Below are 27,334 nucleotides of genomic sequence, written 5' to 3' on the forward strand. Positions count from 1 at the left end.
CCTTCGTCAGAGAGCCGTCAACTTGGTCAAGAAGCCTTTGCCAGGCTCCAAAATGGCGGGCGCACGCACGCACGTCCGGCGGCGTCCCTCCTCATTCGCTCCTTTCGCCCGCGGCGGCGGCCAATCAGCGGCGGCGCGCGGGATGTTCGAAAGTGCCTAGCAGTTGGCGTCGGCGGAGCCCGCGTTCGCCTCGCGCGGGGGTCGCTGGGAAGCAATGGGGCGGCTGAGGCGGTGGAAAGGTGAGGGGAGGCGAGGCGGCAGCGGCGCGGGGGGAAAGGCCCCGGGGAGGGGGTCGGGGTGGCCCCAAGCTACACAGCGCCCCCCGCTTCCGGAAACGGAACCGGAGGTGGGGGCGGGCCACGGGCCCCCGTCCCTGGCAAGAAGCGCCGCCGACTTTGAGAGCCAGAAGGCACCCTAGAGGTCATCTAGGCGACCCACTACCCTAGAGGTCCTAATCTAGTCCGACCCCCTCCGCGGAGCAGGAAACTGCGGTCGCAGGCAGCCCTGGCAGATGGGCGTCCCCTTTCGGCCGTGTGTGAAATTCCCCAGCGAAGGAGAGCCCACCACTGCATGAGGCAGGCCGTTCCACTGCCCAACAGTTTTTATCGTTAGGAAATCCTCCCCCACAGCTAGCCTGCATCTGCTCCCTGGTAACCTCAGCCGATTGGCTCTTAGCCCTGCCCTCCGGAGCAACAGCCCCTCCGAGGTTTGAAGAAGAGGGATCCCCCTGCCCCCCCCCCCCCGCCCTTCGCCTTCTCTCCTCCAGGCTCCACCTGCCCAGATCCCTCGCCCGTTCCTCACAGGACTTGGTTTGCAGACCTTCCACTGCCTTTGTTGAAAGGTTGCATGTATATGTTGCCTCTCAGGCTGAGTTTTCATGGCTTGGTGATTGCTTGTATCTTGTTGATGTGTGTGCTATCTTGAGCATAAGTGGTGTGTGGTGTGTGTATGGAAATGGAAAACCTAGAACATAGTTAGCTGCCATATACTGAGTCAGACCATTGGTCCATCTTGCTCAGTATTGTCCACCCAGACTGGCAGCGGCCTCTCCAAGGTTGCAGGCAGGAGTCTCTCTCAGCCCTAACTTGGAGATGCTGCCAGGGAATGAACTTGGAACCTTCTGCTCTTCCCAGAGCGGCTCCATCCCCTGAGGAGAAGATCCGCCTTGGGGTTGTTTTTTAACGAAAGGCGGTATAGAAATGTAAAAAATAAATAAATAAAATAAAGGGGAACATGTCATGCTGACTCCCACAGGACCAGAAACGCATGGAACACTGATTATTCAACGTGTTTGTGTTTTCTCTTGATATGGGGGATATTCCGTTATTGTTGGCCTTGGGTCCCTTTGAAGTGTTGCCAGATGGTGCAACTTCCCCCATTTTAAAATAGTTTTAAAGTGTATCATGACACTGTATTTGAGTGAGATATGTATAAAAACACAGCATTCTCAACTGCCACCTTGTGAGTTGTGTATGCTCACGCAACTCTTTAAAAAAAACAAAACCTACAAACTATCTGTTTCTGATGAGAGTCACAAGTCATCCATCTAGCTCAGTACGGGGACCTTCTGTATGCACAGCGGATACTCTGCTCTTCTACTATGCTGTGGTCACAAGCAACTGGGCACTGGTCACAACATGTTCCTTGAAGTGCTTGCCTCACTTACATGGTGAATGGTTAGAGTGCCCACAACTTTAACTTAAAAGGTGCTGCTGCAGTTCTAAGCATGTTTTAACCAATTGCAGTCATCCAATCATGTGAAGATACTTCTTCTTCTTCTTCTTCTTCTTCTTCTTCTTCTTCTTCTTCTTCTTCTTTTGCAATTTAGATCGGAACCAATATGGGCTGGTGGGTATTGTACAAAAATGTTACTCTTTCTTGCATCACTTTATATGAAAACAAAAATATTAATGTTGTGTTTTTTTTTCTAGCTAAGATGTGAAGAATTGACATTTTTACATCCTAGTCCATTTGTTTTATAATTTAAAAAGATATGTAAATAAGGTTATCTTAATGAATTTGTTGTTGGAGCAAAAAGGAATAATACATTTTGTCAAGATGGTTACTACACCTTTAAAAGATCAAAGGATTTCAAAGTCTCCACTTCCTTCTCCCAGAAGGATGCCCTTTAAATCTGTTCTACTGAGTAACATACCTGGAGGAACACCTGTAAAGGATTTTGTGAAATTTCAAGTGAATTCTGTTTCTGCTGTAAAAGAGACTGTGCTTCCTTCAGTGATTTTTGCTTGTGGAAAAATTTGTTTAGGAAAAGACACTAAAAGTGAGAACATTTTCCAGTCCACTTTAATAGCTGGTAGCACTCATACTAAAGACTTCCTTGACCTCAGCGAGATAAAGCCAGCTTCTGAAGAAAGATCGGGGCTGCTCTCCTCTTGGCCAAAAGAGGAAGTTATGCCACTGACAAGGAGTGCTTTACTGAAACGTAAAGCTGGTGAACCATTATCCATTGAATCTCCTGCAAAGATCTTCTCAAGAATGAAAACCAGGACAGCTCTCATCAAACAGGAGAACAAGCCACTAGAAATGAAATTATTAGATACAAACAGCACCACAGATTACATTCTTACTCCTGAGAGGCACCCAGAATTTTTGGGCAGTCAAGACAAAAAATCCATTGCTGAACCCAATATGCAAAGGGAAAAGATGATGGCAGAGCCTCCTGAAGAGGTCAATGAAGTAAGAGGTTCGTCTTAGAGTTTCCTTCAAGAAAACATTGCTTAACTGAAATGCCACATCTTGGTGCTTTGCGTTACAGTTGCAAGTATGGCTTTACCTTTCATAGGAAGCAGCCTTGCACAAAGTCAGACCATTGGTCCATCTAGTTCTGTATTGTCTGCTCAGAGTGGCAGCAGCTTCTCCAAGGTTGCAGGCAGGAGATGCCAGAGAGGGAACTTTCTGCATGCAAGCATGCAGATGCTCTTCCCAGAAGAGCCTCATTCCCTAAGGGGAATCTTACAGTGCTCCCATTTAAAAAAAACAACAGGGTGGACCCTGTTTATCAAAGGAGACAATCCATGCTTGCTACTGCAAGGCCAATTCTCCTCCCTCTCTTTCTTGGGGAATGCCCCCCGCCCACCGCAAGGATAGAAGTAATTGTCCAGTCTGCTTCTGGAGAGGAGAGGAGAACTGGTCTTGTGCTAGCAAGCATGGATTGTCCCCTTTGCTAAACAGGGTCCACCCTAGTTTTTTTAAAATGGGAGCACTCTGTAGACAATACTGAGCTAGATGGACCTATGGTATGACTCCGTAGATGGCAGCTTCCTCTGTTCCTACCTAACCAGCTGTAAAGTAGTACTTTGTTCTAGAATTGTCGATGTGCCTTCAGTTGGTAAGCCAACGTTCTTCTCTTGCTTTCTATCTGCTTTCCTCGGTTCTCGTCATTTGTAGTTTGCTCCCTCTTTTTCTTTGCACCTTGCACATAGCAATAGCAATAGCACTTACATTTATATACCGCTCTATAGCTGGAAGCTCTCTAAGCGGTTTACAATGATTTAGCATATTGCCCCCAACATTCTGGGTACTCCTTTTACCGACCTCGGAAGGATGGAAGGCTGAGTCAACCTTGAGCCCCTGGTCAGGATCGAACTTGTAACCTTCTGGTTACAGGGTGGCAGTTTTACCACTGCACCACCAGGGGCTGCCACGACATTCCTGTCATGCCAGAATAAGTCTCGTGTGTGCTTTATCCCCAGGTTGAGGGATTCATCTCTGGCCACCTTTGGGCAACAGCAGTTGCCACTCATTTATTTTTATTATTTATTTATTTATTCAGCATATTTTTATAGCACCCAAAACTTACGTCTATGGAGGCTCATGGAGGCTGATTCAGGGGCTGCCAGCAATAGTATGCATGTAAAGAGCATCGGCCAGCAGTACAATAATGGCTTTGATCAATTAAATTATAACTTAATTTAATTTAATTTAATTTAGCAGGGCGGGGGTTTTCAAACTATGTTTCATGGAGTTCCTGAAGTCTGAGTTTCCTCGGTGAATAGTTGCCACTCCTAGAATTGTATATTACTGAGCAAATTTAAACTAGGAGCCTTGTGGAATGCATTTGCACGCTCTAGTTCCATGCGTGTGGAGATCCACTTGTGTTAGCTTTCTATCCCTGGGTTTGTGAACCTGACATAACTGTCTTTTTTCTCCCCCATTTCAGTTCCAAATCATATTGCAACAAATGAAAATGTGTATTCAACAGCAATCAGCCCTCTGGTTTCAGAATCTCCTCAAAAGTTCTTCTTGCGCATAAAGCAGAAGATGCATCAGACACGGTTGCAAAGAGGTACTCCTCCCTGCATGTGCTGGACTGCCCACAAGCTCTGACATGCACTGTGGAGTTATTTATTTATTTATTTATTTATTAGATTTATATACTGCCATTCCAAAATGGCTTAGGGCGGTTCACAACATGACAAAAACAATTAAAACAAATTAACAATTAAAATCAAACGATTAAGACACAATAAAACCAATAAAACAGCTAAAAGCCCTGAAAATCAGGGCAACAGTTTAAAACAGTTTAAAACAATTAATGATTTAAAACTCTGGAAGGCCAGGCCAAAGAGGTACGTTTTAAGGGCTCTCCTGAAGGATGGCAATGATCTCAAATTACGAATTTCTGCTGGGAGTGCATTCCACAGCCCAGGAGCAGCTACAGAGAAGGCCCGCCTCTGTGTCGCCACCAGATGAACCGGTGGCAACTGGAGACGGACCTCCTCAGATGACCTTAACGTGTGGTGGGGATCATGTAGAAGAAGGCGCTCTCTTAGTTATTGTCCAACTCCACTTTAAAGAATGGAATGCTTTGGAAGATTTACTCCAAATCCCCAAATTGTTGGTTCAATTTTTCCTCCTTGGGATTACCCCTGGAGGCATATTTCATTCTCGTATTCGAGTTATCTTTATTCTTCATTTGTTTCCAGAATGTTGTGCAGGCATACTTCTTGCAGCTATAGATTAGCCCAGCTAATAGCGGTCAACATCTTGACTGACAAAGTGTTGGTGCTTCGTGAGATGACCTTGTGTTGTGGATGAGTTCCTGACCAATCCAACACCAAAATTTGGGGGGCAGATTTTGACAATCGCCTTCCCCCGTATGTCCTCTGGGTCACCTGAAAATATGCGCTTGAGGGCTGTGCAACCTCATATTTCGGGGTGACACCGAGAACGTCCAGGGAAGAAGGAGGTCATGAAAATCATTCCCCTATGCAAGTGCTGATGCTGAGTTAGTCAATTGCTCCTGCTATGCTAATGCTTCATTAGTCAGGATGTTGACTCCTGGGTCCTGCCCCTATCTCTTTGCTTAGTCAGGGATGTGCCCTGGGTGGTGTTGATGGTTCTGAAATTTCTCTTTCTGCTCAACTCCTGGCAGCTGTAGCTTGAGCTACATCAGGGAATCTTGGTATGTCCTCACTCCCTCCCTTCAAAGGCTTATCTGATGGGCCTTCTCTGTTGCCACCCTGAAACCTTGGAATGCACTCCCTGCTGAAATAAGAGCCTCCCCATCTCTGATAGTTTTTAAAGATACATTTATTCACCCAAGCTTTATAACTAGAATTGTGGCTTTAAAATTGGATGTGTTAATTTTTGTTATGTTGTAAGCTGCCCAGAGATGTACGTTTGGGGCTGTGTACAAAATGATAGGGGGTTGGAGAGAGGTCAGAGCTTCATGGGGCTTCACTGCTCAGATGGGCCCAGAGTGATGGCTGCCTGCCACACAGTAGCTAACTTTTCAGGGTACTCTATAGCTCCTCTTATGGCTTGAGTACATAGTTCAGGAATTGCTAGTCTAGAATCTGATAGGATGGAGGTTGTCCAATACAGGAAAGCTATTGTCTTTAGTTTGCTTCCTTTGGAGAGACATCTGTATTGATTAAAGCAAACTGAACGATTTTAGGAAACAAAAGTAGTAGAAATGCATACTAAATAACAGTGAATTGCAGTTATAGGTCGAGCTGTTCTTGTCTTCTCTGCAGTAGATTCATCATCTTGCCCAACCAAGGAAAATGCCCCTCCATTGTCTGAAGTGAAGCATCCTTTAACAGCATCCGATTCAGCCAAAAAGTTAAATGGTCTTGATGAAGTGTGTCCATATACTGTCAGTCAGGATTATGAATTTCTTGTGGAACCTGCTGAATTGGATAATGAGACTCTTGACACTCTGGTTAATGCCACAGACATGAGCTTTGATCTTGCTAAATCCAGAGAACCCTTGGAAGAAATGGCACCTGAACCCCAAACCCAAGGACGACAGGCAATGCCTCAGGGCAGCCCAAAACCAGGCCAGAGAGGGCAGGAAGTGTTGGGAGCTGGGCCCCAGAAGGCTTCCCAGAATTTGTGTGATATTGTATTTGCTACTCCAAGGGTTCACATACCCAGGAAGCAAAAACCACCAGGGACCACTTCCAAGGTGCCCTTGGACACACGTCACACCGAGCCAAGCAATGATGAAAATGAGGAGGTAGGAGGGTGTCCCCTGTTCTAAATTGTTTTCTTTCACCAGTGATGTTTGCTTCAGTTTGCATGGATTACTAAGAACTGGAAGGTCTGGAAGTCTTGGCTAGTGGCCTGACTCATCCAGGTTACGTGGTTGATTAACATCCTTGGCTTCTATTCCTTCAGTGAAGTACCACACAGGCTACTCTTGGGTGTACTATGAAGCCACAGCTTTGTGTTGTGGCCAGTTGTCTTTCTCCACTCTTGTCAGCCTCTCCCCCACCCCTACACGTGAGAGAGGGAGAAAGCACAGCTAATAATTCCTTTGTTTCTCTAGCTAGGCTAACTGGCCTCTGCTGGACTGGCTCATAGCCATGCATAGAGCTTTCACCACATCTCCCCCTACCCTGTGGCAGTATGAAAGTTACACACCGAGTTCTTTCTTCCTTTAAGCGGAAGCATCCGTGGCTCTCATGGCAGAATAGAGAATTAGAAACCATGCTATAGAGGCGCTGTACAGGGTCTTGTCCACTAACTTCAGAGGCCTGGTGTGGACAATGAGTAAGCTACACAGGCAGTCTTCTGCATAATGCAAGGCCGCATCATATTTGGGGGGAGGCACTGCAGTGACTGTGCACATGGCAACCTGATTCTTGTTGGAGTGGGAGTGCACTTGGTTATCTGGTGGTGACCCCCCTTGCTCTCCATGGTCCTGCCATCTAACTTTAGAGGGCAGGATGGGGAAGTGGCATCACACGAAATCTCCCGGGGTCTGTTGTTCACTGGGGACTGTGGCTCACAGTTCTGTGGTGCTATGGCCGGTGTGTTTACACCACTTATGTGCCATGACCTCGCATGCAGCATACAATAATGCTTTACACACCAACCCCAAATGCATGATCAAAAAGAGAAAATGGAGATTCTGTGCTTTGGTCCTAAGCACGAGGCACTGACATGTCTGAATTTAGATCCCATGGCATGCAGGCAGTGAGTGATGCCACTTCTCCATCCTGCATTTAGTATTCACGCTTTTGCAATTACACGCACAGGGGCCCCCACCCCCAGGGTTCTGGGTAATCAAACCATGTTTTTAGTGGTGATAGAAATAATTGTATGCCTTAATGACTTTCCTGTTTTGGCCTGCAAAGGAACAGCAGCAGCTAATATACCTCAGTGGTTGGAGAATCAGGGTGATCAACAACAATACAGCCGTGTGCGTGGAAGGAATACGGAGGCAAGCAACTTTAGTTTTTGATCTATGTTAAAATATTTTTGCCTGTCTTGTACTGCAATGTCTGAACTGAAAGTGTGGAGTTTCTTCTTTGTTTAAGTTTGGAGGGCAGGGAACAGTTCCTAAATTCCCACAGAGGCATACCTGCTAAAACACACATGATTTTGTGTGAAATTTGCAATGGTGAGCGCTGCAGACAGAAGGCAAACACTCCAGAAAAGAGTCTGGTCGTCTCTCAGGGTGAGAGGAGGCAACATTAGGCAGTGCTGCTTTGCCAAGGGAAGTCAGTGGTCTCTTCATACGGTATGTGACACTTCTAGGGAGACTAGTTTTCCAAGTTCCTCTGCACTTTCTGGCCTACACTTTATAAGCCTCACATCTGGGGGATTTGCTTTACATTGTAACAATTGTGGTGTATGGAATGTGGGACTGATACTTAGCTATGTACATGAACTGAATTCTCTTGCTTCTAAGATTTCCTTTTGTATTCTGTTATCTATATATGCTTTTGATATATGGATAACAGAATACAAAAGGAGATCTTAGAAGCAAGAGAATTCAGTTCATGTACATAGCTAAATATCAGTTCATAGATCAAAGCATACAGTTAGCAAGTTAAAATCAATGTATGTAATTGGCAATGCATCCTAATGAGGGCTCTCTGATCTTGAATATAAAATAATATATAGGAAAATAGGAATACTTTTAATAACAAGGCTTTTCAGATTTAATATTCTTTTCCCCAATATAATTTAATCGTTAACTGAAGATAGCTATTATTTATTTCAGCAGAGACTCTAGTACAGATTAACATAACATAAATCCAAATATAGCCCTTTATTTCTTTCCCAATATCAGAAGAACATATCTCTCATTTCCATAGTTTCAGAGCTTCTCTCTATTTTCTCTATACCACAAGAAGTATGTCAAAGTTTTTAATCTAATCCAGCATTTCACTTTTCTTGTTTGCAAGATTTCTGTCAGAAGTTACATATACATACTGTATAACCGTAAACTTGAATTTCCTAACTTTGTCTTCCCTAGTCATCTAGCATTAATTGTTCTTTCTGGTCTGGATTTTGTTTTGTGCAGAAAACGATTTACTTCTTTGTATTTTCTTAATTATAAACAAAAAGTAGTGACTTCAGATAAGAATCCAGATAAGATGGAGGTACATATTGTGCGGGGTCAGAACTCCAGAAACTATTTTGATCTACCTGTTCTAGATGGGGTCACACTTCCCCAAAAGGAACAGGCATGCAGTCTGGGAGTACTTCTGGATCCACACCTCTCCCTGGTATCTCAAGTTGAGGTGGTGGCCAGAGGGGCTTATGCTGGTAACCTCCAGATTTGACTTCTGCAATGCACTATGCGGCGGCCAAGTTGGTCTCTGGGTCATCTCGGAGAGACCATATCACTCTTTTGCTGACACTGGCTGCCAATAGGTTCCCAGGCGAAATACAAAGTGCTGGTTATAACCTATAAAGCCCTAAATGGCTTGAGCCCTGGGTATTTGCAACAATAAATAAATTTAAGAGAACGTTGTCTTCATTATGAGCACTACCGCCCATTGAGGTCGTCTGGAGAGGTCTGTCTCCAGTTGCTGCCAGCTTGGCTGGTGGCCACACAGGGATGGGCCTTCTTGGTTGCTGCCCCGAGATTGTGGAATGTGCTCCCTACTGAAATACAGCCCTCCCCATTTCTGACCATTTTTAAAAAGCATTTGAAAACCCACCTCTTCACCTAAGCTTTTTCAGTTTTGTAGTTTCCTTTTCCCTTCCTCTTTCACTCTAGAGACATGAAGAATATCTATTGGCATAGCAATGCCATTGTGGCACGAATAGCACACAACCAAGTGAAAACTGTTTCTGGAAGTGTTTACATGTTGGAAGGGCAGATAGATGCCACAACTATGAAGAAAGAAGGTAAGAGAATGTGACAGTTTGACTCCTGTGAGAAAACAGAGCATGACGACAGCCCTGTTCATATGTTGTGTTCAGTGGAGCTTGTGTTTGAGGGAACTTATACCCAGGTTCACTTTTAAAATGAATGCATGTACAGTAGAGTGTGAGTGTGTGTGTACACACATACCCATGTATAAAGCAACATCCAAGTGTGGCTAATGAGGAATTCACATGGGCCTCCTGGAAAGACTTCTCCTGCCCTCTCCGGGGATGCTGACCTCTCTTATCCACCTGAGCTGCACTATTGCTTATCTGGCCTACCACAGGTGTCAGCTGTCCCCCTGTAGCAACATGTTTAACCTCAAGTACCGTTGTATTCAGTGGCAGACTTTGTCCTGCTCTGGGTGCCATCAGCAGCTCGGCAGACTTAAGCATGCAAGTGTCTGCTAGTGGTGGTGGTGCTGTACATGCTACGCACAGCTATGGGTGGCAATCTAACCATTCAGGCTGCTTGAAGGTCTTGGGTGGAACCTACCAGCTGTGTGTATGTGTGGCTCTCCTCTAGCTTCCTCTCCTGAGGACGGCAAGCAGTGAAATAGCCTTTGACTGTTGCAGTTAGCCGTGTGTCTGTGCCAGCAGTACGGAAATCCCTTCATCTGGGCTGCAGGAGTCCCCACCGAGTGTGGGTGCACAGCACATGAAAGTACAAAATATACAAGGTGCTGTATCACAAACTATTAAGCGGTTTCAAGTTGCAGTTTAAAATAGACATTTTTGTTTCCATTAAATGTTACATTTATGCTACCCAATACTTATTCTAAAGGCTGACTCATTAAAATAATTGGAAAAATAATCCAAATAAGCACTTTCTAGTTCCCCAAAGCATGCCAAAATGGGTACTCTTCCTCCAGTGAAACTGATTAGCAGGTTATCCAAGCCTGACAAAGGGAGTACTTGGTTGCACAGAACATAATTGATGTATGGAATTTGCTGCAAAGATATAGTAATGGCTGATGGCTTTAAAATAGCTCAGACACATTCATGGAAGACAGTTCTCTCGGTGACTGCTAGTCATCATGGCTACATGCTACCTCCAAGTTCAGAGTCTGGATGGCTCTCAATACCAGCTGCAGGGGAGCAATGGCAGAAGCGGGTCGGTGGCTCGTATCCTGTTTGTTGGCTGCTGTGGAGACCAAAATGCTGGCCTGGAGAAGCCTTGGGCCCGGTCCAGCATGGCCTTTCTGACCCCCTTGCTGTCTTGGCACTCATCTTTGGTGTTTCCAGTATGTTTCCTTCTCCTGGAACTGCATTTTTCTGCTTTTTAAATTATTTATTATTATTATTTAAATGTTGTTTTTTGGTATAACAGTTGCCCACATGCTGCACCTTGTTTCAAACAGGAATACCTGCTATGTTCATAAAGAGGTTTGGGTCTGGAATTCCAAAGAACTGGAAAATGCATGTTGATTATTTACTTCGTTCTCTGAGGAGGTAAATGAAAACCGGTTTTTGTGTTCACTAATCATTGTCAAGGAGGTAATTGTTTAGTAACAATTTCCGAGTCTCCTGGGGAGCATGTAGGAAAGGAGCTGGGGGGAAATCTTAGCAAATTTTACCTATGCTGTTGGTTTTTTAAAATATGTGGCTCTGAGTAGTGACTGCCCCTCCAATAACTGGAGTGCGGAGATGTTATATCTGATGACAGCCCCCTCCTCTTGCAGCTCAAATGTACTGTTACCAAGTCCATCCCACAATCCTGGATCCCATCCCAGCAGGAACAGTCTCAATATCCTGCCCCTCTACAGGTTGCGGTCATAGCTCAGTGGTAGACTGCATGCTTCGCGTGAGTCGAAGGTCCCAGGTTCAGCCTCTGACATCCATGGGCAGGGCTGGAGAAGACCCCTATCTAGGGCTGCCAAATGGAAAAGAGGAGAGGTCTCCTATACCTTTTTAAAAGGTGCACAGAACAGGTAATGTTAGCAGGGGCAGCTTGTCAGGCAGGAAGAAGAAATGCTGCACCTTCTGCAAACCCCTCTTCTGTGCATCTTTTAAAGGTCTAGGACAGCATTTCCCAACCTTTTCCTTTATGTGGACAGCCACATTGTCATCATCGCTTTTGTGGACCACCATGTATATCAAGGCATATTAAAAATGCAGCTATTTCCAATGATTTATTATGCTCACTCACAAATCTATTGCACACATCACAGTACATTTACCTGCAATAGACATAGCAGTACCCAATGGCTATTTATTATCAAACAGAAAGGCCATTCACATGACCTTAGCTGCTGGGGCTGGGGGAAAGGCAGGAGCTGACCTGCATTCCCCCCCTACCCCCCACGATTCTCACCACTTGCAGCCTCGTCACATTGCACACCCGGGTGACTGCTGCCCCAAGTGCTGCCGGAGCAGCAGGGAGGACGGGGAAAGCCTGGCTGCATCCTCCAGGATCCCACAATGCACTGAGTGAGGAGTGTGGCGCACTAGGGGTTACCCCAATGCCAGGCCCCCCGGCTCTATGGAAGTTCAGGCTGCTGGCAGCCCGAGCTTTTACATGACCAGGCAGTGAGGTAAGAAGGCCTGTGCTCACCCTTCTACCTCACTTTTAGCCCAGGTACAAAACCCGAGCTCATCAGCAGAGGAGCTCCAGGGTCAGCCCCAATCCCAGCAGTTCTCACTACCAGCCCTACATGGGCCAACACCGCCCTACGCATCTAGGGCTGGTTGTGAGAACAACCTCTCTGTCTTCCCCCCACAGACTACTTGCAGGACCCTGACAAACTGCTAGTGGTCTGCAGACCAGTGGTTAGTAACTACCGGTAGAGGAGACCTGTTCTCTTTTTCCAGATGGCAGTCCTACCCCTGTCTGGCAACCCTAGGAAGCTGTGGAGAAAAAACTGCATGCTCCGCTCCTTGGTGGGAAGGAGGAACCAGCTCTGCTCAGGCACTGAGGTGTTAGTCAGGAAGCCCTCCAGGAAATCAGGTGGAGGACAGCACTTGTGCAGCTGCCAAGTCATTGGTGGTGTGACTCTCTGGGTGTTCTGCAGACAAAGGTTTGGGTTCATGGAAAGTCCTGCTGGTTGATTCTGGTTACTAACTCTGCTTCTCACGGAATCCTCTAAATACCAGGAAGGAGCAAAGAGCCTCCCATTCAAGAGAGGGCAGCACTGGAAAAATGGATTCTGTGGAAACAGAGGGGTCAGACAACCTGGAAGATCTGCTGGAAAATGTTGGGAGGAAATCTCAAACAAAAAACACCACTTATGAGGTATTGGCAGTGCGCAGTAATGAAAAACAGGGTAGGTGTGTTCTTCTGTCATCCTGACTTGGGGAACTGTGGTAGCACTATGGTTCTTCCTTCTCTGCTCATTTCCCAGTATGCTTGATCTTTACATTATTATGATAAAACTACGTGGTGGTGATCTGAAAACAATGCAAAGGGGCATTGAACACGTTGCTCCTTGGCTTCAGCAGGTATCAGCACTTACACTTAAAACGACCCAGGTGCTGCCATCTTCTCTCACAATTTTTGGCTGACAGGTTTTGTATATGTTCCAAAAGAGTGTGGGTTGTCTGTTTACATAAGTGGCTATGCAACCATTCTCTGTGAAACCATTCTCAAAACTTCTTTCTGAACTTCAGCGGGCATTAGGGATGTGCACGTGTGCACATCTGACAAGTGTGCAACGTGCACACGTACGCCCAATACTTCCGGCCAAAGAGAAGGAAGGGGTGGCAGGGAGGTACACTACCACCCCGAGGGCTTTTACCAAAACCGAGCGCTGGCGGGAGGGAGGGTTAAGTGCAGCCCCGCTCGAGCCACCCCCACTCAGTTCCGTGCACATCTCTAGTGAGCACCGCATTTGCCCAGGTTTGCCCAAGTTAAATGCAGAGGCAGCTTGTTAGCTCTGTGCAGTGATGGGGAGGCTACATTCCATGAGTTGTGAAGGAGATGAATGTTCCTGGGAAAGGTCCTCTTGAGTTACTCACTTTAAATAAGCCCAGAGTAGCCATGTCAGATTCCTGTGCCTGAAGTCATCTTGAATGAATCAGGTGGTTGATGAGAGTTCTGGAACATAATTATACATGACACTTATTTAAATGTAGAAGTAAATATTTCATCTGCATTATGAGTCTTGTAAAAGGAAGGGATTGACTGGAAAGGGTTGCTAACAAGATCTGGAAGTGATCCGTTGTCATAATGAGAAATAGGTTACTGTGCCTGCGCAGGGACCTTCTGGATGCTGGAGCTCATCTCTGTTGCCCCTCCCTGCCGTGCACATGCTCAGTGCCTTCCTTTTCTTGGCAGTGGGGCGCCATTTTAATTCAGTTTCTGTTCAACCACTGATGCATTGAGACCTTCAGGTTATTGCTCCACAGTAATTAGAAAAGAAAGCATTATTCAATTGGATTTGACTGTGTTTTGGACTATGGACTGTGAGTTAAACTATTCTTTGGTTTCTGGACGTCGGACTTGTTTGTTTGGAATTCTATGGTTTTGCCAGTAGAATGGAGGGAGCGGAAAGAGAAAAGACTACTTTCAAATGTTGCTCTCAATGTCTGATTATACCACCACCTGCTGGAGATTGCTCACACCCACCTCCACCATCTGTTCCAGAAGTGGTTCCTATACCATCCGATGACTCTTACAATTCCTCTGATTTGCCAGAACCAGCCACTGATGGTGAAGGGGGAATTCCAGAGCATCCTTCAGATCCACCCTCGGATGTACCCCCCAAACCTTGCACCTCACCTAACCAGGAATTGAAATCTTACACTAAAATGATTCAGCAACCGACTCCAGACCTTGAGGACCCTGTTTACAGAACCATGGCCTCAGTGCAATCGACACAACCTGTTACCATGCCCATGTTACCAGTGATTTCTAAAGCAGCCAAAACAGTGTGGGAAGTCTTGCAAACTTCTACCCCGACTTTCAAACATTTAGAGGTTTTTTTTTACCATATCCAAGAGGAGGAGAATGCTTACCTTACTCCGAACTGTTTAGTAATAGAATGTGCGGCCTCGTCTAAATCGGACCACCATTGTTCAACCCTTTCCAATAAAGAAGGGAGAAAGCTGGACATTTTTGGATGCTGCGTTCTCTCAACTTTATTATTTCTCTGTGTAAACTGCCCTGAGCCATTTTTGGAAGGGCGGTATAGAAATGAAATAAATAATAATAACAACTGCAAGATTATCTATACACGCAAATTATGCAGCCTGTGAAGACGGACGCAAAGAACTCATTTAGCTTCTCTGCAACCTCCATAACCTCCTTAATCCCTTTCACTCCCTCATTGTCTAATGGTCCAACTGCCTCCCTGGCAGGTTTCCTGCTTCTGATGTATTTAAAGAAGTTTTTGTTGTCCCCCTTGATGTTTTTAGCTAAATGTTCCTCAAATTCTCTTTTCGCCTCCCTTATTGTTGCCTTGCATTTCTTTTGCCAGAGTTTGTGTTCCTTTCTGTTCTCTTCATTTGGACAGGCCTTCCAATTTCGGAAGGAAGTATTCTTCCCTTTTATGGCTTCCTTGACAGTACCCATTAGCCATGCTGGCATCTTCCTGGACTTAGTGGTACCTTTCCTCTTTTTGGGTATACTGTCTAACTGGGCTTCAAGTACTGTGATTTTGAGTAAACTCCATGCACTCTGGAGCGAAGTGACTCTCCTGATTTTCCCTTTCAGCTTCCTTTTCACCATACTCCTCATTTTAGAGAGGTTTCATCTTCTGAAATTCAAAATGTCTGTGTTAGAATTCCTTGGTGATTCTCTCCCCACATGTATGCTGAATTTGATGGCACTATGGTCACTGTTCCCTAAAGAGTCGATGACACTGATATCACACACCAGGTCCTGGGTGCCACTCAGAATTAAGTCCAAGGTTGCCTTCTCTCTGGTTGGTTCCAAGACCAACTGTTCTAGGGCACAGTCATTTAGCGTATCTAGAAATTTGACCTCTTTGTCATGACCTGACTGTGAATTTACCTAGTCTATGTGTGGGTAATTGAAGTCACCCATGATTACAGCCCTACCTCTCCTTGACGCCTCCCTGATTTCCTGCTGCAACTCCCAGTCACTGTCAGCGTTTTGATCAGGAGGGTAACAGCACGTCTCCAGTAGCACGTTGCCATTCAGGCCTTGTATAGTCACCCACAGGGTTTCTGTGGAGGACTCCAGTCCACCTGGGTTTTCTAGCTTGTTAGATTCTATGCCTTCTTTAACATACAGTGCTACTCCACCTCCAAGGCGCCCCTCCCTGTCCTTTCTGTAGAGTTTATATCCAGGGCTAACAGTGTCCCACTGGCTCTCACTGTTCCACCATGTTTCTGTTATGCCCACTATATCTCTTTCTGCATTAGCAACCAAGCACTCCAGCTCACCCATTTTGGCTCGGAGGCTTCTGGCATTGCCATATAAGCACCTATACACTGACTCTCTCCCCTGATGTATGCTATCTTTCTTTTGATGCTTTGACCAGCTGACACAGTCTCCCATCTGCTCTTTATGCGGTACTGCTCTGTCCCCTTCTGTTTTATCTGAATCCTTTGCACCCTCGCACTTTAAAGGATGGCTTTTGCCGAACGGGATACTTCCCAGCTCCCATCAGCTGTTCCTCAGGCGTCATTTTAAAAGCTGCTCTGCAACCTTTTTGATTTTAAGTGCCAGCAGCCTTATCCCTTTTGTACAGGCCTTGCTTACCCCAAAATGTATCCCAGTGCTTAACACATCTAAACCTCTCCTCCCGGCACCAACGTTTCATATGCTCTCGGCCCTAAACCTCTGATGTAGAGAGTAGTCTTCCAGCTGACACAGGATGTGAGTCAAAGGAATGTGGGGCCTCCCCCAGCCCTAGCTGACTCCACCCACTCCAGGCAGGGACAATCAACAAACACTGGAGTTAGCTAACCCTTGCAAATTCTAACCCTTGCAGGGATAAACACCGGAGTTAGCTAACCCTTGCAAATTCTAACCCTTGCAGGGACAAACAACAAACACCGGAGTTAGCTAACCCTTGCAAATTCTAACCCTTGCAGGGACAAACAACAAACACACAGACTAGGACTTATCCCTTAAAGAGAAACCAACTCCTCCTGTTAGTTGGTTTGAAGGGGGGAAGGGCTAGATGCTTAGAAAAGCTTGCTCACCTCCCCAAGATGTGTCTGCTCTTCAGTATAGTCTTCCAACTCTTTCCAACTGTCTACAAACATGCTTCCAACTGAGGCATGTTTGCCTTATTTGATGCTGAAAACTGCTTTTCTCGTCGCCATAACTGCTAACCATCATGTTAGTGAAATTGCCGCTTTAAGGGTGGATGCACCGTATATGCAATTCTTCCCTAACAAGGTGGTTATGCGTACTGACCCATCTTTCTTACCCAAGGTGGCATCAGATTTTCACTTGAATCAAAATACTGTACTTTCATCATTTTTCGAAGAACCTGAGACATGCCTGGAACAAACTTTGCATTCATTGGATGTCCGCTGTTGCCTTCTTCTACTTGAAAAGAACAAAAGACTTTCCATGTATAAAGCTGCTCTTTGTACTACTCAGAAGCAAAAATAAAGGCATGCCAGTATTGAAACAAAGACTATCTTATTGGTTAGTTGACAAACAAGTTTCAGATCAATATTTTCTTGACATACAAGTTTCAGATCCGGCAACCTCTAAAGGTGGTGAAAACACACTCCACGAGAGCATACACTACTTCGGCTGCTCACTTATCTGGTCTCTATTTTAAGGACCTGTGTGCAGCTGCCACTTGGACTACACATATGCCTTTCATAAAGCATGATGCCATAGACTTACACATGGCTGCTGAAGCCAAATTTGGAAGAGAGGTACTGAAGAGAGTTCTAGATTAGTGGGTGGAACGGCTGCACCCTCCACCATGGTGGGGGGGGGAGAGTTGGTTAGTCACCCATTTCTCATGATGGCAGCAGATCACTTCCAGATGAACAGGTTGCTTACCTGTAACATGATCTGGAGGTGATCCGTTGCCATTCATGAGCCCCACCTGTAGCTCCCTGCTGCAGCATTGTAAAACTGGAAGATGACTTACCTGTATGGACAGTTACTTGGACACTTCAAAGAATGTCTGAGCATCAGGTGCTCTGCAAGAAACTGAATTAAAATGGCGCCTGACTGCCAAGAAAAGGAACGCACTGAGCACATGCACGGCAGGGAGTGGGGCCAGAGAGGAGCTAATTAATCCATCCAGAAGGTCCCTGTGCAGGCACAGTAACCCATTTCTCATGAATGACAATGGATCACCTCCAGATCCTAAGTTACAGATAAGCAACCTGTTTTTCTTGCTGGATTCTTCATGTTGGTGCTTACAGTCCAGCTCCCTGTTATGTGGTGGTTGCTGCCTGTTACTGAAGGGAACTTCTTGTCTTGATAGGTGTGCAGCCAAAAGCACTCCCTTTGCAGAATGAACCTGATGCAAGTGTCACCCGTAGTGGTCGGTGTGTTAAGCCACCCATGCAGTTCTGGTGCGGTGAGCGGATATATGTGGATGATGCACTGAATGTCTCTGTCAACAAAGGGGGCACCAACTACTTGTCTTCTGTAAGAGTTTGTGTTTCCCTACACCTTCACTTTTTCACATGGATGGAGGTTCTGACAGTGGAGCTGGGGATCAAATCATAGCTCAGTGGTAGACCATCTGCTTAGCACTCTGAAGGTCCCAGGTTCAAGCCGTGTCAGCAACCTCTGCCTGAATCCCTGGAAAGCCCCTGTTCCAGTCAGTGTAGACAAGCCTGAACTAGATGCACCAATGGTCTGACTCAGTAGAAGGCCGCTTCCTATGTTCCTCTCAGATTAATTCTGTGGGTTTTGAAATCCTGACAGATTGGGGGACATGAACTTCAAATGTAACATGCTAGTTATTTTCCTACTTGTGCTAATTCTGGGGAGGAGTCAGTATTCCCTCTAAGATGTGTACCTGTGTACACGCACATAGGTTTTTGGTGTGTGTGTTTTTTTATGTCTGCTCAGTTAATTTTTAGATCCTGCTCAGGTTGAATCACTGCCTTGATACTGCCTCCCAGAACAAAATTCATTATGCATGTAGATGAAAAAAATTAAAGGGAACACAGTGAATGTGTGCAGGTGTGTGAATGTGTTCGTGTGTACCCACTTGCGTGGGGAAGAAAGGCAGGCAATACACTTGAGTGATTCCTCCAGTCTCTGCTTGTGGAGAGACTGCTTATGGTCCCTCTGGTATAGGAGTAAAATTCACAATCAGATCTTGCCACCATATCCTAATGCTGTCTCGTGGTGTTATCGCCAATTAAAATTTTAGCTACTTGGGTCTTATGTGAGGTCAAATTGCTTAACATTTGGATTAACTAGCTATGCATGGATATATGAATATAGCAGGTCCTGGCACAGCTAAAAGCACACTGCATTGCATTCATTGGCATTGTCCAAGTAAGCTACAGGGCCGCATTCACTTATGCATGTGTGCTTTGTTTTCAAGACAGTAAGCAGTGCACGGCCTTGGAACAGGAAACATTTCAGTTCCCCAAAGGAAAATGGTGACTCCAAGGCTGCTGAAGAAACACCTGCAAGCAGAGTTAAAGGTAAAAAGATTTTTCCGTTTCATTTTGTCCTTGGAGTTGTTGCTTCAAAAGCATTAGTTGTAAAAACCTCAGTAGGACAAGAGTGGGTCTGCTCAAGCCCAGTCGGGTTTTTCTGAAAGGAGATGCCGTGGAGCTCGGATCTTGCTCATGCTCAGGGACTTTTGTTCCGGAAGTCAGGAGGGAGTTTTCCCCAGGCCAGATTGGCTCGTTACCCTGGCAGCAGGGAGGAGGCGTGGAGCATGGTTTGCATGTGGCTTACCTTTTGAGTAATTCTCAAGAAGAACTAGCCCACTCTACAAGTGGGGCGTGTGTGTGTGATTGCGTGTGTTTGGCAGTATTGATGAAGGGGGTTGATGGCCTTTAGTACCTCTCCCCCAAACCTATTGTTTAAAAAAATTGCACAGATGCATTTCTTGGAGGCCTTAGTGGTGATTAAATATTTACTTCGTTGGGTTTTTTAATAGGCAGAGTGCCAAGGGTTTTGTCCATTTTGTTTCTGCTCTGGAGCAGTGGTGAGTGAGACTGCTGGGCTGCCAGAAGGCTAGACCTGTAGTTCTGTGCTCGGCTTTATCAGTAGTAAATTGCTGATCGCTAACTCTCCTTAGAGAGGTGTATAACTTACTTCCAGTTTACTAGAGTTTGGACTAAGATTTTTGAGGTCACATTCCAAATCTGAGATTATGCAAGCTGATGGAGAATGCATCTCTTTTTCCCTAGGAAGAACTAGTCAGAGACCCCAGAATGTCACAAAAGAAATTGAGCCTGGGGATAAGAGAAAACCACGGCATTTTGTCTCTAGCTCTGAAGAAAGCAACCATGAATTTATTATTGATGACATTTACAAGAAACAGGCTGTTGTTACTTTGACACCACTGAACCATAAAAAGCTATGTGAAAAGATTGCCAAGCATAGAAGCAAGTCTGAAAGAAAGCCAGCTGAGCAGACTGTCCCAAAGCAGAGACCCAAAATGAATGGATATAGAACAACCTTGGCTGACAAAGAACCAGCAGATCTCAAATACCCTTTAGGGTCGCTGAAACAAGTCTGCCAAAGCAAGCCAGTTGTGGAAAGCACCGATGAAGACGAATCGAGTGAAGATGTCCCTTGTATTAAGAGGAAAACCCTGCCCTCTTTCAAGAGGAAATCAAGTGATGCAAGGAAGTGGTTGTCTGAGCCCAGAAGGAATCCAGGGAATCCTCCAACTCCTCTTTCTCACAGCAGGCAGATGAAGGCTGCTCACTCTGACCAGAATGGCACATTGGAGGAGCAACCCACTCCGAACCCTTCTTCTTCTTCTAACTTGGCTACTGGTTCTTCTGGACTTGGGAGGTGGGATAGGCAAAGGACACTCCGGGGGACCCAAAAGCACATCATTGAACCGGAGTCAGACAGTGAAGTGAGTACTGAAGAGTCTCAACAAAGAGAAGAAAAGTTAAAATTAGTGACCAAAAGAGCCAGTGGCCAAGTTTCCAATGATGCAAAGACCTCCGCCATGGCAGGGAAGACCCCTGGCAACAGACAAGCATGGAAAGTCTTGGACTCTCTTCCAGATGTTAACGAAAACTGGACTGAGAAGGAACTTCAGAAGCTACACAGGCAAGTGATACTGCTTGATAGCATCAGAGCTGCATCCCCTCTGCTGTGAGGTGGAGGCCCAGGAGACTCTTTACAGTTGTGACTTTTGGGGCTCTTCCACTGCAAGGATAATAAAACCTGCTAACCCCTCATTATGAGTTAGCATTTCTATCGTTTACAAAGTCCTTTGCACACACCATTTGCACCAGTTCATTTGGGGTGGTGCGATCTTCCATTATGACACTTCTGTTCTGCCCCCTCCCCACAGCTCACTTACCATACTCACTAGAAATTCCTGACCCCTTCTCCCTTACTTTCTGATCCACTTAATGTAGACTGCAAGCCCCTATTCAGGTATTGTGCCACTTCAAAGTTCTGTATGGTTCCTGGTGTCCTGTTGATACAGAGTCAGATAGTGATATGCTTGCCCTTGATTAAATCCTTTGTTCTTGCAGGGCTGTCGCTTCTTTTCCTAAACACAAAAGTGGTTTCTGGATGGATGTAGCCAAGACTGTGGGGACACGAACTGCTGAAGAGTGCCAGCAAAGGTACATGGCAGAGCAGGAAGACAGAAGGTGTGCTCCAAAGAGGATCAACCAATCTGGCAAAAAGAAGAAAAAAGGTACAGGATCTGCTTTATGCCTACCTTTCTCCATGCTAGGCAAGGCAAGTTTCCAGTCTCTGGGCTGATTCTCATGATCAGAAATCAGTTGGAGAAGCTTCCAGCTGAGATGCAAAAGCCATGTGTGCTCCTGAAAATGGATCATATGGGTGGCTAAAATCCTGGTCAGAGAACCAGGAAGTGATCATGTGGGCGGAGCAATCCTAGTCAGTTGGCACAGACGCCATAGCACTTCTTCCACCCTGGATCAAATCTAAGATTACCAATGTCAACTAGCCTCACCAACTGATGGGTTTTTCCTCCCACACGATCGTGGGAGTCAGCCCTCTGTCTGACTGTCTGTTTGTTCTGTTCTTGGGAGGACACAGGTCCAGATAGGCCCTCTGCAAAAATCCAGCTGTTGGCCCCCAGTTGTTGGTGGGGGAGCACCTCAATTAAGCATGGATTGTCTCTGACCATTTTAAGATGGAGAACTAATTTTTAAGACACTGGCATTTAACAAGAATTAGGTACCAGATATTGTTTGAAAGCTTCAGGAAGGAAAACCTGTGGAAGAAGCAACCAGAACAATAGAAGGATAAGACCATTTGTATGTCTTTGTTTGCAGAGACAGAATAGTTTGGATTAGGTTCAGGTACAATGATGAGATAGAGCAAAATACATCCAAAAGCAGGAATTTAAGGTCCTTGGATGGCAAACCCCAGTGACTTTAGCTGTAAGTTTGTCCTGGGAAATGAGAATCTCCAAAATGGTCTGCACAGTGGACAGCAATGTTCATCTGCCGTGCTTGTTAACAGAGGAGGGGACAAAGCAACCTGTGGCAATTGTTGCAAAGGTGGGAACGTTGAAGAGAAAGCAGCAGATGAGAGACTTCCTTGAACAGATGCCCAAGGACAACCATGATGACATCTTTGCTTCAACCCCCATGCAGAACAGGAACACAAGAGTAAGTGTGGAGCTTGTTGCATTCCTTCCAACAAGAAGGTCTTTCTGGGTCAGTGCCTCTGAAGCTTAGGATGGCGGCGGGGAGAAGCACCATCTTCCTCCTCCACCTCCTCAGCTTCAGATAGGGAAGAGAGCTCATCTTTAATCTCATGCTGGACTTCAGAAGCACTCCAAAGCTCAGGGTAGTAGCTGCCTCTTTGGGCAGGTTTGGTAGCGGCACACATCTTGACTTCAAAGGCCACTGCTTTGGATGTTCCCAAGGACTTTGAGGTACCCTGTGGGATCCTGACCTCTGTGTCTAGACCTGCAGCTTGCTGTGTGTTTGAGGAGGGCTTCATTCATTGGGAGTAGCTCAGGGCATTGCAGGCGCCTTGAAGCCTTCCAGCCTTCCTAGAATCCTCCTCACCCCCATCACTACCATGCAGCTTCTCTGGTCCTTGACACTGTGATGTTTTCCTACAGCCTCCCGCCTATTATTCAGTCCTCTCTTCCTCTGCTTCTGTCAGTTCCACCTTACCTTCTCTCCACTTGCTTCCGCATTTTGTGCCCCTTACATGCGCCATACCCCCTGGACTCTCCTCTTGCTGACGTTGCCAACCCTTGGCTTACCTATACGGCTCTTCCTCTTCAAAAGGCCTGTGTGAGAACTGAATGCCAGGCTTCTCTCACACCACCTAGCTGAGAGCAGTCTACTGCTGTCTGCTTTGTCCCTGAGCAGTTCAAGTGTTTGTGGACATTTTGTAACACCAGGTCACCCCAATCAAAACTGTGCTAGAAGGACCATGGAATGTTTATAGCAACTGTCTTTGGATGGGGAACATGTATCTAGTGCACTTGTCCTTCTGGGACTAACTAGGCTGTGATCTGTAGTTACCACAGTTCCATACAGACCAAGAGGATATCTTCCAGCTGAAAGGCAACCACCCCATCACACCCTCGTCTGCCATCTTTCCCTGGGTAAAGACCCCCCAGTGTGAGCATATCAGCCCTGGCATGCTGGAGTCCCTGGACAGGTGGGTGTTAGGAACATCAGAAGCGGCCTTCTACAGAGTCCAGCCATGGCTCCATCTCGCTCAGCATTGTCTACACAGACTGGCAGCAGCTTCTCCAAGGTTGCAGGCAGGAATCCCCGTCACAGTCGGCTACAAAGTACAGCCTCACTCCCAAAGGCCAAGTTCCTCCAGGTCCCTGTAGTCGGGAGTGGGAAGTCAAACTTGAGCTCATGGGGTGCACCATGGAATTATATTGGGGAGGGGGAGACTTGTCTAATGAGCAGGCACAACAGTTTAGGTAATGTTAAAGCTGAAAAGTCCTGCAGAGGATGGTGGGGGAATAACAAGGTGAAGGGCTGATGAGAGAACAGGGCTGAGGGATGTTGGAGAAAGGGGCACACACAAAATTGACCACTGGGCAAAAGCAGGAAGTAATTTTAAGAGGGATCCCAGTGAAGGGAATGGAAGGGGACCTTCTGCTTCTAGGCCTCTCGCCTTCCCTCTCGGCAACGCTCCCTCCGGGTTTCCTGCTGGTAGTCAGAAGCTAGAGCGGCAGCCTTTTGAAAACGCCCAGAATGCCATTTTGTTCTTGCTTTTTGTGTTAGTAATAGAAAGAGATGACCTGGGCAAATCTAAACCTCTTGAATAGGCAGAAGTTCTCCCACTCTACTTAAATTTGTATTCTTTTAAGATAATACCTTGTAAAAAGGTTGTTAAAAGCATTTAAAGACAAACGTACGTTTTGGCGTCAAACGGCAGCCTCGATGTTGTTCCTCCCTCTTTTGTGGATCACCTGCTTATAATGCTCACAGCTTTAATTACACACACTCTGGCAATAATTTCAATCAAACAGATGAGAGAAACAGGTGGGCGGGGGGAGAAGACAAGAGATAAAGGGCAACAAGTTCATACAGCTGTCTGTCTGTCTGTGTTCCTACATTACATACTTAATTGCCAATATATTTTACAGTCTCCTTTAACACTCCTCTGCCATTTACACTGGGTTTGAGTTTATCTCTCTCTATAGCCTCTCTAGAGAATGGCAGGGAAGAGTTAAAGGAGACCGTAAAATATATTGGCAGTTAAGGAGTATATAATGTAGGAACACCTGTTTACCTAATCTGTTTGATTGGAATTATTGCCAGAGTCTGTGTAATTAAAGCTGTGAGCATTATAAGCAGGTGATCCACAGAAGATGGAAGAAGAACACTGAGGCTGGCGTTCGACGCCGAAACGTACATTTGTCTTTAACATACTTTTAACAACATTTTTAACTTTTTTGCAAGGCATTATATGTTTTTACGTAATAAATTTGAAGGTCTTAAAGGAGTACTTGGGAGTCAGCTTAAATACGTGTATTGCATCGTCAGCTTATCCATTTGTATGAAATTTGTATTCCACCACACACACACACAAAGTTGTAGCTGCCAAATCAACCTAAGAAGGGTGTGTTAAATACTTTCTATTCCAGGAAAGATTGTGACAAGCATGTCTTCCGTATGCAAAAGAACATGAAAGGCAAGGCGTGCACGTGGCAGAATGTGAAGAGGAAAGCGGTAATGTCTCCCTTTATTCAGACTTGGGCCAATAAGACTCTTCTATCTTTTTTTCTTGCTACCTTTTAAAAATTCCTGCCCTTTCTGCAAGGAGCTCAGTGAAGTGGACATCCCCTCAGACAATCCTGTGTAGTATGTTAAGCCATCAGATGGTGACTCATACATACACACATCCATCCATCCATCCATCCCACCACTCTCACAAAAAGATTCTCAAAGTGGCGAATAATGACACACAACTCATAAAAGCAGTCCGAAAATCCATTCAGCAGCACACATTAAACACTCTAAAAGCTAAATAAAAAAGCATATTTACTTTCCCCTAAAAATAATCAGACAGAGAACTTGATGGAAGGGAAAGCCTCGAGCATCTTGTTCCTGCACTCTCCACTGTCACATGCTGACTCTCTCTTAGCTTTGCCAGCTGATCTAGTGAACATCCAGGGTACTTGAGACCCACAAGCACTGTGATATTCAAAAGCAACTCGTAAAATTGCAGTTTCTCTCCCTAACAAATATAGAAAAGGCAGGTTAATGCTGCTGTTTGACCGCTTGAAAAATGGCTCTAGTGCAATTTCTTGATTCCAGTATTAAAGCTTGCAAATTAATCTCTAAAGCACACCCCCATTCACACACATGTACAATCTGTGTAGCGTACACATGTGCAGCCATTCACACATTATGTTCATGCAGGTGCAGCGATACTCTTATCTGTGCCCTGCATTTGAGATGGCCTGCGCCTGGATTCACTTCTAAAATGAATGCATGTACAAGTCATTCACACACAAACATGTACATGTGTACAGACACCTGAACATGCATGCAGCATAATGTCCAAATAGGGCTCTTGACACTGGCCCCAGGCGGGGTCACAGTGTTCCATCTTTGTGTGTGGGAGCATTTCTTGTCACTTGGGGATTTCACAGACCTGAGAGATGCTCTTGTAATCTTGACCTTTTGGCTTGCTTAGACGACCCAGATATTGCTGTGCCTCTCTCTCCGCAGCGCCTGTGTAGGGACTAATATTTCCCTTCTTTTCTTCAGAGTGGGACCACGTTCACGACTCCCACCTCTCACAGGATGAACATCTTTATGTTTAATGAAGGTGAGATTTGTTTGTTGGTGCTCACTGGTGAAAGTGTCTCTGTTCAACTGCAGCCCTCCAGCTCTTTTTCAACCACAGCTCCCAGCATCCCCCCCCCCGAGCCGCAGTGGCCAATAGTTGGTGATGATGGGAGTTGTCTGCAGGAGGGCCGAAGTTTAGTAGCCCTGCTCTAGAAAGGGCAGTGGGATTCCCCCCCCCCCCGCCCCGTGCATTTCTTCAGTACCCTTCTCGTCAGGGTAGGGCTGGGGTTGAGAGATGAAACATGAGCCTTTGAGCAATCTAATCTGGATGGGGATGTTAAAGCCCTGACCTGCCAAGAAAATACAATGGCTGTGTTCTGGAAGACCACAAGACCACCTCCGAACTCAAGCTGAGCCCATCCAGTCACCCAACTCTCATTCCTCCTCCTGCAGGTGCACGGAGTGTTGATGGAGTGGGGACACTCTTCCAAGAGGAGGGGGGAGCCCAGTCGGATGAAGAGGAGGACCCCTATTTTTCCACATAGGCAGCCTCCTGCATTGCACCAGGATCGTCAGGCCATACCTTCAGTCCTCTGCAATGGCCCCAGGCATGTCCCTGTTGCTTGTGGTCTCCCTTGATTAAATTCTACCTTTCCTATGGGGAAGGGGACACAGAAGCATCAGCTGGAAAAGACTGCACTTTTTTTTTTTAAGCAAAATGTTTTTTAAAAGTTAATGCACAATAAATCTCAAAGGGTTGGAATTTATAAATATCAGAGGATGTCTAAATTTCCTAAACAAAGAACAGTGCTTATGGATTTTTGTATTAAACTTGGTTTCATGGTGCCTTTTAAAATGTTTAATACTTTCTTAGGGTGGGCATTGCACAGCTTGAGAGCTCCTGGAGTCATCTGAAGTGGAGTATGGGCTCCCCATCTCCCTTACTTTTAGTCAATACTGCAGATCTGATTGGCCCCCATTTCGGCCCGCCAAGGGTTGCTTTTGTTTGCTCTCGTTACTTTCTCTGCAATTGCGTCTCCCACAAAGTAGCCTCTCTTGCTCTTCTTGTCCGATAGCAAAACTTTTGTTAGCATTCCCTGATCCTGCTGGTGTAAATGTTTGTAGAAGGTGCAACTTTGCAATTGATTCTGCCTCCCTAAGGTCTGGGGGGATAGTAATTCCCAGCAGGCCAAATCTGCCACCTTTGGGCTCTTTGATCTGTTGGGTTCTGTGGGTGACCAGCAGCTTGCACAAGAAACAGGAAGCAAAGCCACGACTCGGCTGTATCTTCCTGCCCTTATCAGATGGTACACATACAGGGGCAACTAGAACTCATTAGCAAGCTCCACTCCCTATGCCAATGTGCCCCATAGACCCCACCCCTCCATGAAAACAT

General features: G+C 45.9%; 1 protein-coding gene across 7 annotated transcripts; it reads left to right on the forward strand.

Annotated features, from left to right (window-relative positions):
* The first annotated feature begins 115 nt into the window (after positions 1–115).
* On the forward strand, positions 116–26,784 carry MIS18BP1 (MIS18 binding protein 1). Of its 7 annotated transcripts, none has more exons than XM_053285401.1 (17): positions 116–239; positions 2,118–2,704; positions 4,181–4,306; positions 6,000–6,484; positions 7,608–7,693; positions 9,485–9,615; positions 10,995–11,085; positions 12,727–12,896; positions 18,000–18,166; positions 19,080–19,182; positions 19,900–20,779; positions 21,214–21,380; positions 22,178–22,326; positions 23,196–23,338; positions 24,789–24,873; positions 25,918–25,978; positions 26,392–26,784. In XM_053285401.1, the coding sequence occupies exons 2-17, from the start codon at positions 2,122–2,124 to the stop codon at positions 26,481–26,483; spliced, it is 3,519 nt and encodes a 1,172-aa protein (XP_053141376.1). In that variant the 5' UTR covers positions 116–239; positions 2,118–2,121; the 3' UTR covers positions 26,484–26,784. The 7 variants fall into 7 exon arrangements, 6 of the variants coding, with proteins under 6 accessions (XP_053141376.1, XP_053141371.1, XP_053141375.1 ...); XM_053285396.1 differs by having other exon boundaries at positions 131–239; positions 1,932–2,704; XM_053285400.1 differs by having other exon boundaries at positions 131–239; positions 1,932–2,704; positions 18,000–18,095; positions 19,084–19,182.
* The last annotated feature ends 550 nt before the right edge of the window (positions 26,785–27,334 follow it).

This window comes from Hemicordylus capensis, chromosome 1, assembly GCF_027244095.1.
Source record: "Hemicordylus capensis ecotype Gifberg chromosome 1, rHemCap1.1.pri, whole genome shotgun sequence".
In the NCBI taxonomy this organism is placed as follows: Eukaryota; Metazoa; Chordata; class Lepidosauria; order Squamata; family Cordylidae; genus Hemicordylus; species Hemicordylus capensis.